Below are 14,467 nucleotides of genomic sequence, written 5' to 3' on the forward strand. Positions count from 1 at the left end.
TATCAGCAATCCTCCTGTTTCCCCTTTCTAAGTAGCTGGGCCTCCAGATGTGTCCCACGAATTCAGCTTGAGCCGATATTATGGGATGCTGCTGTGGCTTAGGTGAGGTTTGACTTCACGCCCCATGGGCCACGTGCCTGATGCTTGGGGAGTATGGCTACGTTGAGATTCGGGGGAACCTGTAAGAGAGGAGCCTCGAAGGACATTAAGTCATGGGGCAGTGCCTTTCTGTGTTAGTTCTGCTGAGGTCACTGTTAGGACTAGAAGCCACATGACTTCCAGGAAGCTAGGAGGAGGGTCTCCAAGCCCACTCCCGGGAGGATCAACTTCCTCCAACAAGGCCACACCTACTCCAACAAGGCCACACCTACTCCAACAAGGCCACACCTACTCCAACACGGACACACCTCCTAATAATGTCACTCCCTGGGCCAAGCATACTCAAACCACCACAGTAAGTTAGTCAGCTTGTTTGTTTGAAATAGGGCCTCACTATGTAGGCCTGTTCAGCCGTGATTTCATAGAGATTTCCCACCTCTTCCTCTTGAGTCCTGGAATCAAAGGCTTAATTAAGCCAACCTTCAATATTCTAAGTTTTTTTTTTTTAAAAGGTATTTTTTTAAAATAAAGTTTTAAGGTTTGGATATTTTGTTATAGCAACAGAAAGTGCCCCTTAAAAAAAATATATATGCTACATGCTGAACTAATCATAAAAATTAGGTTAATACGTCCCCATTTTCTGAGTATTAAAAACTTATTTTGACGTTTGGAATAATGAAGAGGTCCTGACATGGACAATCCCGAGGGTTACACAGTGCTGTGCACACGCTCAGTGTTGCCTGACTGACTAAACTGGCGAGTCGTACATTCTGCCCGAGTGAAAACCATCAACTTGTTTCAGGAAAAGACAGGCAATAAACCAGGAAGTGCAATGGACACATAATTTAAGAGGATCTCTCAGTCAAGAGGATGAGATACCCAGCTTTGTGGTGGCTTGGAAGGTAGTATAGAGTCATGAATGAAGAAGCATACAAAGCAAAGAGGTGTCATGGGCAAAGAGCAAGAAATCACGCCAAACAGAACGAGAGCATGTGAAAAGGATGAGGCCGTTAAAGAGGCAACACTCACATTACGGACCTACCTCGAGGTGGGATGGATTTGGCTGGTGCGTGAGGGGACAAGGAACTATAGAGAAAATAGTGAGAGTGGACGTCTCTGTGGGTAGGGGACAAGGGGTGACAGAGGGATCAGATAGTCTTTTACTTAATGTGACTAGAACATATTGTCTTGATTCAAAATGCTTCTGAGGACTGTCCTGTGGTGTCATCTGTGAAGTGACAGTGAGTGAGGACAGCAAGGGACTCAGCCATGGGAGAGGTAGCTAGTATGGCTCTCTCCTTGCTATCCTTCCCCAGCTGATGGCCAGATCATGTTTCTCTGCCTTTTGTAGAAGGTAGAAAAAAGCCACAGGAGAGCCTTACAACAGAAGCCAAATATTCTGAGGGCCCCAGCATAGGCAGGGGCCCTGTGTGACAGGCAGAAAGCTCACCAGGGAGCAGAGAAGTGGTTTCCAGAGAAGACGCTAGCTACTGCAAGGACCTAGATCTACCAAGAAAGACTTTGCTTGGAACTGGTGAATTAGAGGCAAGTTCTAGGAACCAGAACCACTGAGGTCTCCCAGATGGGGCTGGGGAGAGTGTGGGAGTGGGGCTGTGTGCCTGATAAACTAACCATGCCAGCCAAACCATCTGCGGTCAATCTGGCACTTAGTAGGCGTTCAGTAAATATTTGCTACATTGAAATGGATGGTAAGCCCACGTGTGTCTTCTTTTGTCTTGTTTGGGTTTTGTCTTGTATTCTTTGTTTGTTTTGTGTGTTTTTCATTTTACTGACAGAGGATCTTTTCATGCTTTAGTAGCTGATATTTGATGAAGTTGGGTTGAAGGGAGATTGATCTACATCTAGAATAGGATGGTACCCTAGGTCCCAAGGCCACCCTTCATCCCCAGACTTCCCTCTCTAGTAATTCCGCCCATGTCTCCCTCCTCCCTACTCGTGCTCACTTAACACACTCTCCTGCACTCAGACATGGCTCTGGGGATCGTATCACGTGATTGTTGTTGCTACTATTATTTTGTTAATGACCTACTGTTTGGTGTTAGTGCTCTGATAAAATACTGACCAACACCTGTCTTCATCTTACAAGTTTCAGTCCTTCATTGAGGGAAATCGGTGCAGGAATTCAAAGCTGGAAGCTGGAGGTAGGAACTAAAGCAGAAACGGAGGAAGAAAGCTGCTCACTCGCTTGCTCTCTATGCCTTGCTCTGCTTGTTTGCTTTCACAACTCAGGGTGGCCCCGCCCAGAAGTGGCACCGCCCACTGTGGGCCGGGTCCTCCCCCAACAACCAGTAATCTAAAAACCTGTCGACAGAAGCAGTTCCTCAATGGAGGATCCCTCTTCCCAAGTGATCCTAGTCTGGGTCACGTTGACAAAGACTAACGGCTCGGTTAGCATACAAAGTCATGGGTTTCATATTGTTCACAATGTTCCTATTTCATGCTCTTGTCTCCCCATTTCCTTCCACCTCTCTCTCACTATTGCCAGTCCTTTTCTTCACCCCCAAATACCTCCACTTGTGCACTCATGTCATATATGTTACATTTAGAATATAGTATGTTTATACATTTACTATATAGTATGCTACACACACTCTCACATATGTTCCTTCTCCTTTCGTCCTTAAGACCTCTTCCTCCTGGGCATCGTCTAGTTTTACTTTCATATCCTGATATGTATGAACACATACATGCACACTATATAGTTTGAATGTAAATCCCACACGTGAGAAAACATGCAGTATTTGTCTCAGTCTGATTGATTCTGCTCAGCATAATGATCCCCAGTTCCATCCATTTCTCTGAAAATGCAGTTTCATCCCTCTGAATGGTTGGCTGGGCCCCCACCGTGAATCTCCGTTGATGGGTGCCGAGGCGGGTTCCATAGCTTAGGCTGGCCTGTTGGAACCTGACCCTTCCCAGGGAGTCCTGGTTTACAAGCAGGTGCCTAACTCTTCTGTTGCTGCCGACTAGACACGCAATCCATATCGCACCCGTGTCCCCTATAGAGAGCAAACTGAATTTAGAAGTCAGAATTCTTTTTTTCCCCACCCTGTGCCCACGGGAGGTATTTGCTCTTGTTTGGTTTCACAGAATCATTTGGATTTTTTGTTTCTCCTGCAGAGCCCTAACCTCAGGGTAGCTCAGCCAATGAGCCCCAGTGTGCTCCTTTTTGTTCTCATCAGCTTCCAAATGCCTGGAGCTCCGCGGCTTCTCTTTGGACACCAGTGGGTTTAGAGAAGGCTACACTTTGAATTCCGCTGGAATGACCGTTAAAGGAATACTAATGTCTGGCCACCCCTCTGACCAGTTGTGCTGTGTGGGGGCGGGGTCCTGGTGTGAGTAGTTTGTCAAGCTGAGTTTACTGTTTAGACAAACTTGGGAATAACCAGTTTGAAGCATCTATTTCTACTCTAACAGCCAGAGAGCCTCAGCACGGTATCCACTCTCCAGCTAACTCCTTACCAGTTCAGGAATAGCTCAACTCTGAGCTCTGTCTCATCCAGGAATACATCTGTATACTCTGTAGCTGGAACTGGGAAACAAATAAGACAACACACTTACTCCTGCATTGGAGATGCTTTGGCCAACACCCTAAATCTATTATTCTTGATCTTCTTCTAGGTTTCTGCTTTGTCTCAGTCTCAGACAATGGCTGTCTTAAGAGGCTGCCAGCACACTCCACCCTAGCCTGCTTGTTAAAGAGTCCATTCCCCTAGCCACAGTGATGGGCTCAGGGATGGGCCTGTCCCCAAGACAGGCCTGTCAGTCACACTGAGACCCAATTGAAACATTTTGGTTTGACCTGAATTTCTTGCTAGATTTGAACATGAGACTCAGAAGAGAAACAAGCTTAGACCAGGGGAGGGATCCCATCCTTTGGGAGCACAAGATAGTGGAGTAGAAGCCTGCAGGACAGCTCAGGTATCTGGGCAGCACCACCTGGATGCCTCTGTGTCCCTGCAGGCACTTGCAGCTGGCTGGCCAGTTGTGGTCATTTCTATTTTCGCCTCAGAGGGTTGGATTCTGTTGGGAGTCAGCCACTGAGGTCCAGCCTCTCAAGGTTGTGGAGTTGTGAGAGGACCAGCCCCTCCCCCAGCAGCTGCAACTTCCCAGCCCTCTTCTGCCCATACTAGAATGAACTTCAAGCTGGTGCAGACCCCTTCCCCTCTTGCACAGTCTTGACTGAAGCCTGTGTCTTGTAGGGCTTTCTAGCAAGCTTCTCTGACCTCTAGTCTCTGCCCTTTTAGATCATTCTCTCCACTGACACCAAGAGGATCCAAGATATGCTGTTTCCCTACATCAGAACTTACACTGGTATTCCTGTGGCAAGCAATCAAGTTCAAACGTCTCACTTGACTCCCTGGCCACTTCCCACTATCCACCACTGAGCCAGTCACATGGGCATTTCTGTCATCAATGTATGCATGTGTCCTTCCAGTAATGCCCCCAGGTCTCTCTGTGTTGGCTTTTCCTTCTAAATGTCCTTTAAGCCCATACATCCCTCTCTCATGCAGAGGACTATCTCCTGGAATTTATTCATTCTCCTTGATTGGCTAAGTTGCCTGAGGTCCCAGGCCAGCTCAGAATGGGTGCTCAGTACAGGTTAAATGAGTGGATAAACCCTATCAAGAACTGCAGGAGTGTGCTAGGCTGGAAGGACTTGGGAAAGATGTAGGACAGTAGGAACATTGAAGATTGTTTATAGCTCAAGTTTCTAAGGAAAAGTTCTCAGCTAGTTTGGCAACCGAAGGGTTGGAGGTTGATGGTCCAATTATATCTACTGTCACTTAGGAGAGAGAGGCTACCCACTCTTCTTTGACCACCATGGAAGGTTCTCCACACAGGAGAGCAAAAGATGGCAGGAAGCACCGAGCTGCTTCTGTTAAGGGAATGGCCAACAGGATTCTCTAACAGACTCTTGGCAGTTGTAGTTTCTGAGGTAGGATCTCATATAGCTCAGCCAGCCTCAGTGTGTAGTTCAGGGTGACCTTGATTTCCTGATCCCCCTGCCTCTACTTCCCAGGTGTTGGGATTACACACAAGTACCAGCTTCCTGTTAAAATGTTGATTGTGACCATATTAACTCAGTCACCAAGAAAACAGAAATGTCACCCTAGTTCCGCCACTGGAGTCAATACAATAATAACGACTATGCTACATTGAGGATGTAACATCAGGGGCTGATCTAGGCACTTTTCAGTCATTATCTCATCTCCTCTTCCAGATGTCCAATGAAATAGCCCCACTTCAGAGATGAGTGAGGTGAGGCCCAGAAAGGGAAGACCTTGTCCAAGGTCACAGGAATGGCCAATGGCTGAGTTAGGACTCAATGCTGTGCCAGGTGCGATGCCAGTCCTTTCGCACCATCCCTCTGCTGTGATCCCTCTGCAGTAATCCCTCTGCTGTGATCCCTCAACTGTGATCCCTCAGCTGTGATCCCTCAGCTGTGATCCCTTTGCTGTGATCCTTCTTCTGTGATCCCTCTGCGGTGATCCCTCAGCTGTGCTGTGATCCCTCTGCGGTGATCCCTCTTCTGTGCTCCCTCTGCGGTGCTGTGATCCCTCCTGCTGTGATCCCTCTGCTGTGATCCCTCTGCGGTGATCCCTCTGCGGTGATCCCTCTGCTGTGATCCCTCTGCTGTGATCCCTCTGCTGTGATCCCTCTGCTGTGATCCCTCTGCTGTGATCCTTCGCTGTGATCCCTCTGCTGTGATCCCTCTGCTGTGATCCCTCTGCTGTGATCCCTCTGCGGTGATCCCTCAGCTGTGATCCCTCTGCGGTGATCCCTCAGCTGTGATCCCTCTGTGCGGTGATCCCTCTGCGGTGATCCCTCTGCTGTGATCCCCCTCTGCTGTGATCCCTCAGCTGTGATCCCTCTGCTGTGATCCCTCTGCGGTGATCCCTCTGCTGTGATCCCTCTGCGGTGATCCCTCTGCGGTGATCCCTCTGCTGTGATCCCTCTGCTGTGATCCCTCTGCGGTGATCCCTCAGCTGTGATCCCTCAGCAGTCTCTGTGATGCTGTGATGCCACTACCCTGCACCTATGCAACATCATCACGGAGCAGCCGCAACCCAGATTATTTCATGAACTTTATATCTTTAAACACATCGTGCATCTTGATAAATCCTGATGAGTCTCCCTTTGAAATAGTTCTCTAGTCTGTGATCCGCCTTTCACCCTTAGATAGGAGTGGGGGCAGAGCCTCTTTATCTGGTCTCTGAGTTTTCCCTCTTTTCTTTTGTTTTCTACACTTTAGAGATTCCCTTTCAGTATATTTTATTTATTCTTTGAGAATTTCATACACACACACCAACTTGTTTTGGTTACATCTACCTCCCCTCCGACTCCATCTAAGACTCCCCACTCTCAATCTCCCTCCCAACTTCCTGTCTTTTTTTTCCTCACTGAGTCCAATTGCTTCTGCCTGTATTCACAAGGGTAAGGGGTGTCCATTCACTAGACTCTGGTCACTAGAGCATGGACAAACGACCAGAGACCCCGTCTCCGAAGGAATCTGACGCTCCCTGCCACCAAAAGCTCGTTCCCTTCTTGTCCCTTCTCCCAGGAGACAGAGTGACCTTTTAAAAAGGAAAAACAGATCATGGCATTTCCAGCACATCGGTGGCTTCTCCGTGTGTTTGGACGAATCACAGATTCTCAGCCTCGCCCCAGGTCCCACACACCTCCTTCCCCATCCCCTGCTTTGCTGACTTCTCTCATTCCACCTACACTGGCGAGGTCATTCCTCACTAACCTTCAGTCACTCAATCACAACTTTATATCCTAGTGATTGATTGGTTCAAGCATTCTCCGAAGTCTTCTACATTGGTGGCAGAAGGACTGTGGCTTATTTTCCCAAGCACTGTATCCCTAATACCCATCTCGGAAGCAGGTACATAGTAGGTTGAAGGAATGATTGCTTTTCTATTTTTACCCATATGGCCTAATAGCTCTTATAGTAATTAATAGTTTTCCATTTCTGTATGACTCTAATAGGATATTTGTTTCATAAGCAATTGAGAGAATTGGACTATTTCATGGGTGGAAACAATGTATTAGTGATGCCAGACACCCAGCTTACTAATGATAACGTTCTGTCTAGATGCTCCAGCTTAACTTTGCTATTGAAAGAAAAGAAAAGATAGACAGACAGACCGACAGACAGACAGACAGATAGATTACAGGTTTCAAAATAAATTTAGTAGGCTGTGAGCAGGGCTGCTTTTAGAGATGGCCCAGAAGGAAAACTGTCAGAATGTACTTCAGATGAGAGGAGAGGAACTGTCCTGTGTAACTTGTTTCCATTTGATGTAGATAAAACCATACGGAGTGAAAATATCCAGTTGTAGTAAAATATATTTTTTACTTGGTTGCAGTTTTAAAAACTTTGTTAACTTCAGTGGCCCAGTGTAGGAGTCATGCAAATGTGTTTAAATCTGACGGTCTTGTCTTGATACAGCTCTTGTTCTAGTGCTGCAGCTGCCTATCATATATGCAGGAATGACAGTATGTGTGTGTGTGTGTGTGTGTGTGTGTGTGTGTGACAGACAGAGAGTTAGAGAGAGAGAGAGAGAGAGAGAGAGACAGAGAGAGACAGAGAGAGAGACAGAGAGAGAAACATAGAGAGACAGAAAGAGGGAGACAGAGAGACAGACAGACAGACAGAGACAGAGAGTTAGACAGACAGACAGACAGACAGACAGACAGACAGACAGACAGACAGACAGAGAGGATGTGTCAGAGTCAGTTCTCTTCTTCCACCATGCTCCAGGGATTGAACTCATGCCCTCAGGTCCTCAGGAGTGGCAGAAAGTACCCTTACATGCTAAGCCATCTCATCATCCTATTTATGTTTTTTAGTAAATATTTTATTTCAGATAATTTTAGACTTTGGGGAAAGTTTTAAAAATAGTATAGAAAGGCAGATGTAGTGCATGAACCGTTAACCTCAGTACTTGGGAAGCAGAAACAGGCAGATCTCCATGAGTCAGAGACCAGCTTGGTCTACATACCAAGTTGCTGTACAGCCAGGGCTGCATAGTGAGAGCCTGTTTTAAAAACAAACAAATAAATAAACAATAATCAAAAATCATATAGAGCTTTCCCATAGTCCCTTCTCCTAGCCTTCCTCTTTCATTTGTTGTTGTTTTTAAATTTATTTACCTCTATTTTATAAGCTTTAGTGTTTTGCATGTATGTCTTTGTGAGAGTGTCCAATCTTGTTATAGACAGTTGTGAGCTGCTATGGGAGTGCTGGGATTTGAACCCAGGTTCTCTGGAAGGGCGGTCAGTGCCCTTAACCATATCTCTTCAGCCTTTGTTTTTGTTTTTAAGGCACAGTCCTACTATGTAGCTCTGGCTGTCCTGGTAAACTTACTATGTGAGGTTGATCTTGAACTCAGAGATGTGATTGCCTCTGTCTCCTGAGTGCTTGGATTAAAGGGGTAAAGTATTGTGGCTGCCCAGTCATGAGATCCTGTGTTATTTAACTAAGGGACCAACAGGGCCACATTATTTCCAAACTCTAGACTTTGTAAGTTTTAGATTTTTAAATGAGTTTTATTTATTTGTGGGGCCAGGAGGGCCTTGCATGCCATGGTGTACACGGGAGGTCAGAACACGTCTGTGGAGTAGGTCCTCTCTTGTTTCCGTGTTTCTGGAGTTTGAATGTTGGTTGCCAGGTCTCTTTAGCAAGCACCTTTACCCAGTGAGCCATCTAGACCATCCAAGATTTAACCAGGCTTTCTCCTTTCATGATCTAATCCAGATAGCGCATTGGTAGTTGCTGTGTTCCATAGTCTCCTCTGGCTTGGAAGTGATCTTTTCTCGTGTGTGATAACCATGACAGCTTTGAGGACTGGTCAGGCGTTTGCAAATGGTTTCTCACACTAACACTGCCTGTAGTACTTCTCGTGAATAGACTGGTGTGTTATGGAAATACCACATAAGTGAAGGCCCTCTTTGCCATACCATCTCATAAGAAGTATATAACACCCACGAGACCTCATGGGTGGTGGTGACTTTGGTTAGTCTTGTGGTTAATGTAGCAGCTGCTGGGGTTTTCACTGTGAGGGAACTAACTGTTCCATTTTCCATAACCCGTCTTCGGAATCGGGTCACTAAGATCTGCCTATCCTTACGTGGAGGATGCCTATCCTTACGTGATGGTAATGATGGTTTAAACCATCCTACATATACTTACCATATACATCTCACTATTAACTTGTTGTATATCCTTTTGGGGGGCAGAGGGAGTCATAGTCTCACTTTTAAGCCCTGATTGGCCTGGATCTTCCCACCTCTACCTCTGAGTGGCTGGGATTCCAAGCACATGCCACCGTGCCCGGCATCTCTGTATCCTTTGACGTGGTCTATACCAAGTCAGGTTGGTTTGTTTCTGTTTGCTTGGAGAGAACATCTCACAGCATAGCCCAGGCTGACCTTGGATTTACAATGATCTTCCTTAGCTTCCTTAGTGCTGGGATTACAGATGTAATGCTGCCATTTGCGGCCACATTCTTTTTTTTATTTTTACTTTTTTGGAAAGACATGAGGCTTTGAGTAAAGCTGGCAAGGTGGCTCAGTGGGTAAAGTTCAATTCCCAGAACTCACAGTGGAAGGGAAGGACTTCCTAAAGCTGTCTGCATGTGCACCATAGCATGTATACCTGCATTTGAACAAAGCATGCACACATAATAAGTACTATTAATAATCATAATCATAACTTTAAAGATGTCTCAGAGGCTCGAGAGATGGCTCAGTGGTTATGAGCACTGACTGCTCTTCCAGAGGTCCTGAGTTCAAATCCCAGCGACCACATGGTGGCTCACAACCATCTGTAATGGGATCTGATGCTCTTTTTTGATGTGTCTGAAGACAGTAACAGTGTACTCACATATATAATAAATAAATCTTAAAAAAATAATAAAGATGTCTCAGGGACTCAACTTGTCTTTTTCCTGCCTCACATCTCCAGAAGCTAGCTCTTGAGAGCAAGAAGCCAGAGAGCTGTGGAGAGCTCTGGACCTTGCTACAGAGAGTATGCATGGTGTTTCTTTGCCCAGGGGGTTTTGGTGAGCTAGTGGGCACGAGGGAGCTGTTCTGTTTCCTTTTGTTGTGACTCTAGTAGTGGTGCTCAGGGCTTTAAGAACGCCAGGCAAGCACTCTGAGACCACTGAGCCACAGCTCCACCCCTTTCTTTCCTTATTTTTCTCTCTTTGCTTGCTGATGAGCTCCCCAAGGTTATCTGATCCGGTCCAGTTAGAGTGCAGAATCCTCAGCCCGAGTCTGTGCCTAGTGATCAGATCTGATCCCCGCACAGAATGACAAATGTTCTGAGTCCCTGAGCTTATGGTGGTCAAAGTGTGGCCTCTAGACTTCAAAAGCAGCACCCACCCTGCTATTTCCAACTACGGCTTTGTCCTAACACTCGTATTAAATTTTTTTCCCAACTCCTATGTTTTTTTTTCTTATTCTTCATGCAGTTTCCACTCCCTCCATTCCTCCTGACCTCCTCTCTCCCCCAGAGCCACCCCTCCTCCATTTTTCCTCAAAAAAAGAGCAGGCCTCCCAGGGATATCAATCGAACACAGCATAACAAGTTACAATAGGACTAGACACAAACCCTTATATCAAGGCTGAATGAAGCAACCCAGTAGGAGGACAAAGGTCCCAAAAGCAAGCAAAAGAGTCAGAGACGTGCCCCCCCCCACTGTTAGGAGTCCCTCTAGAACACCAAGCTACACAAATATAATCTATACACAGAGGCCCTAGCTCAGACCCATGCAGGATCTGATTGTCCCTTCAGCGTCTGTGAGCTCTATGAACCCTGCTTAGTTGATTCCTTGGGCTATTTTTTCTGGTGTCCTTGACCCTTCTGGCTCCTACAATCCATCCTCCCTGTCTTTTTAGGGGTTCCTCTAGTTCTGTCTAGTGTTTGGTTGTAATTCTTCTGTTTCTAATTTGGCATCTCCCCTGTGTGTTCTCTCCTGCCTGTTCACTAGGTATCCTTGCTTCCTCAGATGCCCTCCAGGTAAACCTTGCTCCTGCCTTTGCTGCCTGAGGCAATACCTCCTTCCTTCTCCAGGACTAGTTCCTCTAGGTCGAGATCATAACCTCCCCTGCTTTCTCCAAGACTTTCTCAGCTTTGTCCCCATCACTGGCTCCTTTTATACCCAGCTAACTGGTCTACATAGGCTCTCTCTAGCCTGGCCTCAACCACCGGCCAGCACAGAGTCTCTTCATTTCAGCCTTCCTGAAATAGCGGATTTCACCTGTCATCTCCATTGTCAACTAGGGCCATTGAGACCACAGGGAGGAGAGATGCTCCACAATGTTTGCTGGCTTTGGTGTCCACAGAAGGCCTCTAATAGGGAAACAAAATGCCCATCTCTTGGGAAGAGCCCAAGATGATGAAAGAGTGATGGTAAAACTAATCCAAAGGGTGAGATGGAGCGTGGGGCCATCAGAGAGAACTCTCCAGGGAAGCCTTGGGTTGAAGGAGAGGAAGAGAGTAGCAGAGTCCTCCACACTGCTCTTCCTGGAGTAGCTTGAGAAGGCGAAGAAAGCACATCCCTTCCCAGTCCTTGAGTCTGATCCACCCTTCCTCCCCCTCCTCCCTCAGAGCCTTCTACACAGAGGACAACCAGTTTAGCTGCAGAGCACTTGACCCCCGAGATGTTTCTGTCTCCCACTGGCTGTGATTCACCACCCGGCCTGCTCAGCCTCATTGCATCTTGCCAAGGTGATGTGGGCGCACCCTGTGCATCTGAGGAGCAAAAGGGACCCCGGGGCTTGAGATCCTTTACCCAGAGGGTCTTGTTTTCCATACCGGAAATACACAGTCAATGGCTCCTGCTTCTGATCTTCCTTCTGCTGGCTTCTTCCTTCCCCCCAGCACCCTGGCACAGCCCTGGTCTTTGGAATTCAGCTTGCGTTAGAAGAACTTCCTCTGGGGCCGACTGTTTGTTAACTCTGAACAGAGTCACCTGTGTGCACAGACCCTGACCAATTTTGTGTAGATAGGGCTTGGTCTATTTACTTATTCATTCAACAAATATTTGTGGAAGACTTTGAATTCCCATCGTAGGTAGTTGGGGGTTACAACGACGGGCAGAAAGCCATGTCTTTCTAAGAGTTTGCAGGTGTGTCTGGAATATTAAACCAATAATTTTACATTGGATACTTCTAACAATAAGTGCAAGGAAGAAAAAATGTACACGGGCAATGCCATCCACGGCCTTAGGTAAAGCCACTAAAGGAAGCGACAATTTAACTGAGATCTGAAGCACAAGTAGGAATCATGAGGAGAAAAATCTTCCCAGACAGAGAGACTAGCACGTGGGGAGGCTGAGAGAATGGCCAGCTGGCTGGAGAGCAGAGAGCAAGGGCAAAGTGAGAGGAGAAAGGGCTGGAGATGGTAGCGGACTGGCCGGGCTCGTCCCAAGGGCAGTGGGAGGGAAGCCCCACATCAACGTGTCTTTAAGAAATTACTGACCATGGTTTAGAAATGGGGCGGGTGCCCTTGTGAGGTGAAGGAGCTAGCTAGCGGGTCAGAGTTGCCCAAAGGGAAATGGGGGAAGGGAGCAGGGTGGTGGCCCTATTCCAGTTTCTTGTCCTTGCCTCCCCCTCCCAGTCCCTGTCCAGAGCTGCCTGGCTTCTGTGGGCAATGTGCGCTCAGCAGAAGATAATCCCATGGAAGGCCCATAGTGGGGTGATGGTTAGGTTGGAGCCAGTGCTGGCCTTTGATAGTAAATCAGGACCTGGTGGGTGGAATGGAGACATATTGCCTTTAGCCAAGCTTAACGAAGCCTCTCAAATTTTGCCAACCCGCTATGCTGAGGGTATGCGATTCTGCCTTCACCCAGGGAAGAGTTCAGGGCACGCGCGGGCTTTGGGCTACAGGATCCTCCCTGCCATGTTAGCCTCCAGGATTTTAAGGCCACTCAGCCGGACAGGTGGGCTGGTAGATGAAGGTGGGCTTTAAGGGGGGTGGGGAGCAAGTCGTGGTCCTGCCCATCTCAGACTCTGGGGACCTGAGCTCTAATCTGAGTATGTGACCTTGGTCACATCATTTCTCCTCCCTGGGGGGCTTCGGTTCCCTTGTCTGCAAACTAAAGGTGGCCAAAAAGTCCCTGCCAGCTGCGACTTCAAGTCCAGCAGGCGGGACATCCCGCCCGAGGCGCAGCGCCAAGCCTGGCAGGGCGCGCGGGTGCAGGGTCGACTCAGGAGAGGAGGGGGCTGCGGGAAGAAGCGGCGACTGCGCGGCAGCGCGGGGGACGCTGCACACGCTGCCGCGCCCCCGGCTCCAGGCGGGCGGCGGCGGCCCGGGGCCACGAGGTTACGTAAGGAGCGGGCGGGAGGGACCGGCGGCTCCGCCCGAGCGCGGCCGCCCAGCCCCGGCCGCCCAGCCCCGCCCTCCCGCCCGCCCGCGCCTGGCGGCGGCCCCGACACCGGCAGAGCAGCCGCGCTGCCGGCGGAATGGAGCGGCGCCGGGGCTGAGCCGGGCGCACTCGGGCCGCCGCATGTGCCGCGCGGGGAGCAGCTGCCGAGCGGGCGGAGAGCGAACGCCAGGGGCCCCGTCGGAGCGGCCGCAGGAGCAGCGCCGGAGATGGGGTGAGTGAGCTCGTGGAGCACCCGCGAGGGGCTACGGGCCGCCGGTCGCGTGCTGCGGCGGGAGCCTGGGGAGGTGAAGGGGGGGCGGCCTGGGCGCGGACTTTGCGCCCGGAGCCCACGGCCCTTCCCGTCTCAGCCAAGCCAGGCGCGGAGACACCTGGCGGGGACCCGCACCCGGGGCTGGTCTCGGCGCCTCGGCCATTCCGCCGTCTCCTTGCCCCTAGTGCGAGCAACTCCAGGGCCTGGGATTGTGAGTGTGAAAAGCAGTTTGCCGTTCTTCACCGCTGCATTTTACAGCCAGCGACATGGAAATCGAAGTTTTCCTGGAAAGGAAACACACCCAATAATAACCCTTCGGTGTAGGAATAGTGGACTTGTAGGCAGCGTTGAGATGGCTGAGGACTGTGGCAATCTGTTAGGAACCTAGGTGAGGATCCAGTTGCTTGGGAGGGAAGTTGGAGCACTCAGTTGAAGTGACTAATGCTTCTGAGTGTATAAAGTAATTTTAAAAGCAGGATTGATTTCTCTTCGGCGTCTCTCCGAGCAGTAGGCGCTGTGAGTCAGGAGCCACTGTGCTAATAACACAGTAACTCTTTACATCTGCTCACCGATGTAAGCGCACACTCAATGGTGTTTAGTCTCTATGCAAGGAATGGTTCCTGTGCTTGCTCACCAGAAGAAGAAACTGAGACCAGGGTAGTTTGGAGACTTCTCCCAGCTTGCACAGCAGATA

General features: G+C 48.8%; 1 protein-coding gene across 2 annotated transcripts in view; it reads left to right on the forward strand.

Annotated features, from left to right (window-relative positions):
- The first annotated feature begins 13,477 nt into the window (after positions 1-13,477).
- Homer2 (homer scaffold protein 2) overlaps positions 13,478-14,467 on the forward strand; it is a 92,375-nt gene continuing 91,385 nt past the window's right edge. Inside the window, exon 1 of one of the 2 annotated variants that reach the window (XM_032893316.1) lies at positions 13,478-13,734. In XM_032893316.1, coding sequence (XP_032749207.1) covers positions 13,730-13,734 — 5 coding nt within the window. In that variant the 5' untranslated portion in view covers positions 13,478-13,729. The remainder of the gene's footprint in view (positions 13,735-14,467) is intronic. The other variant, XM_032893317.1, reaches the window with a different exon arrangement.

The sequence above is a fragment of the Rattus rattus genome, chromosome 2, assembly GCF_011064425.1.
Source record: "Rattus rattus isolate New Zealand chromosome 2, Rrattus_CSIRO_v1, whole genome shotgun sequence".
NCBI lineage: Eukaryota > Metazoa > Chordata > Mammalia > Rodentia > Muridae > Rattus > Rattus rattus.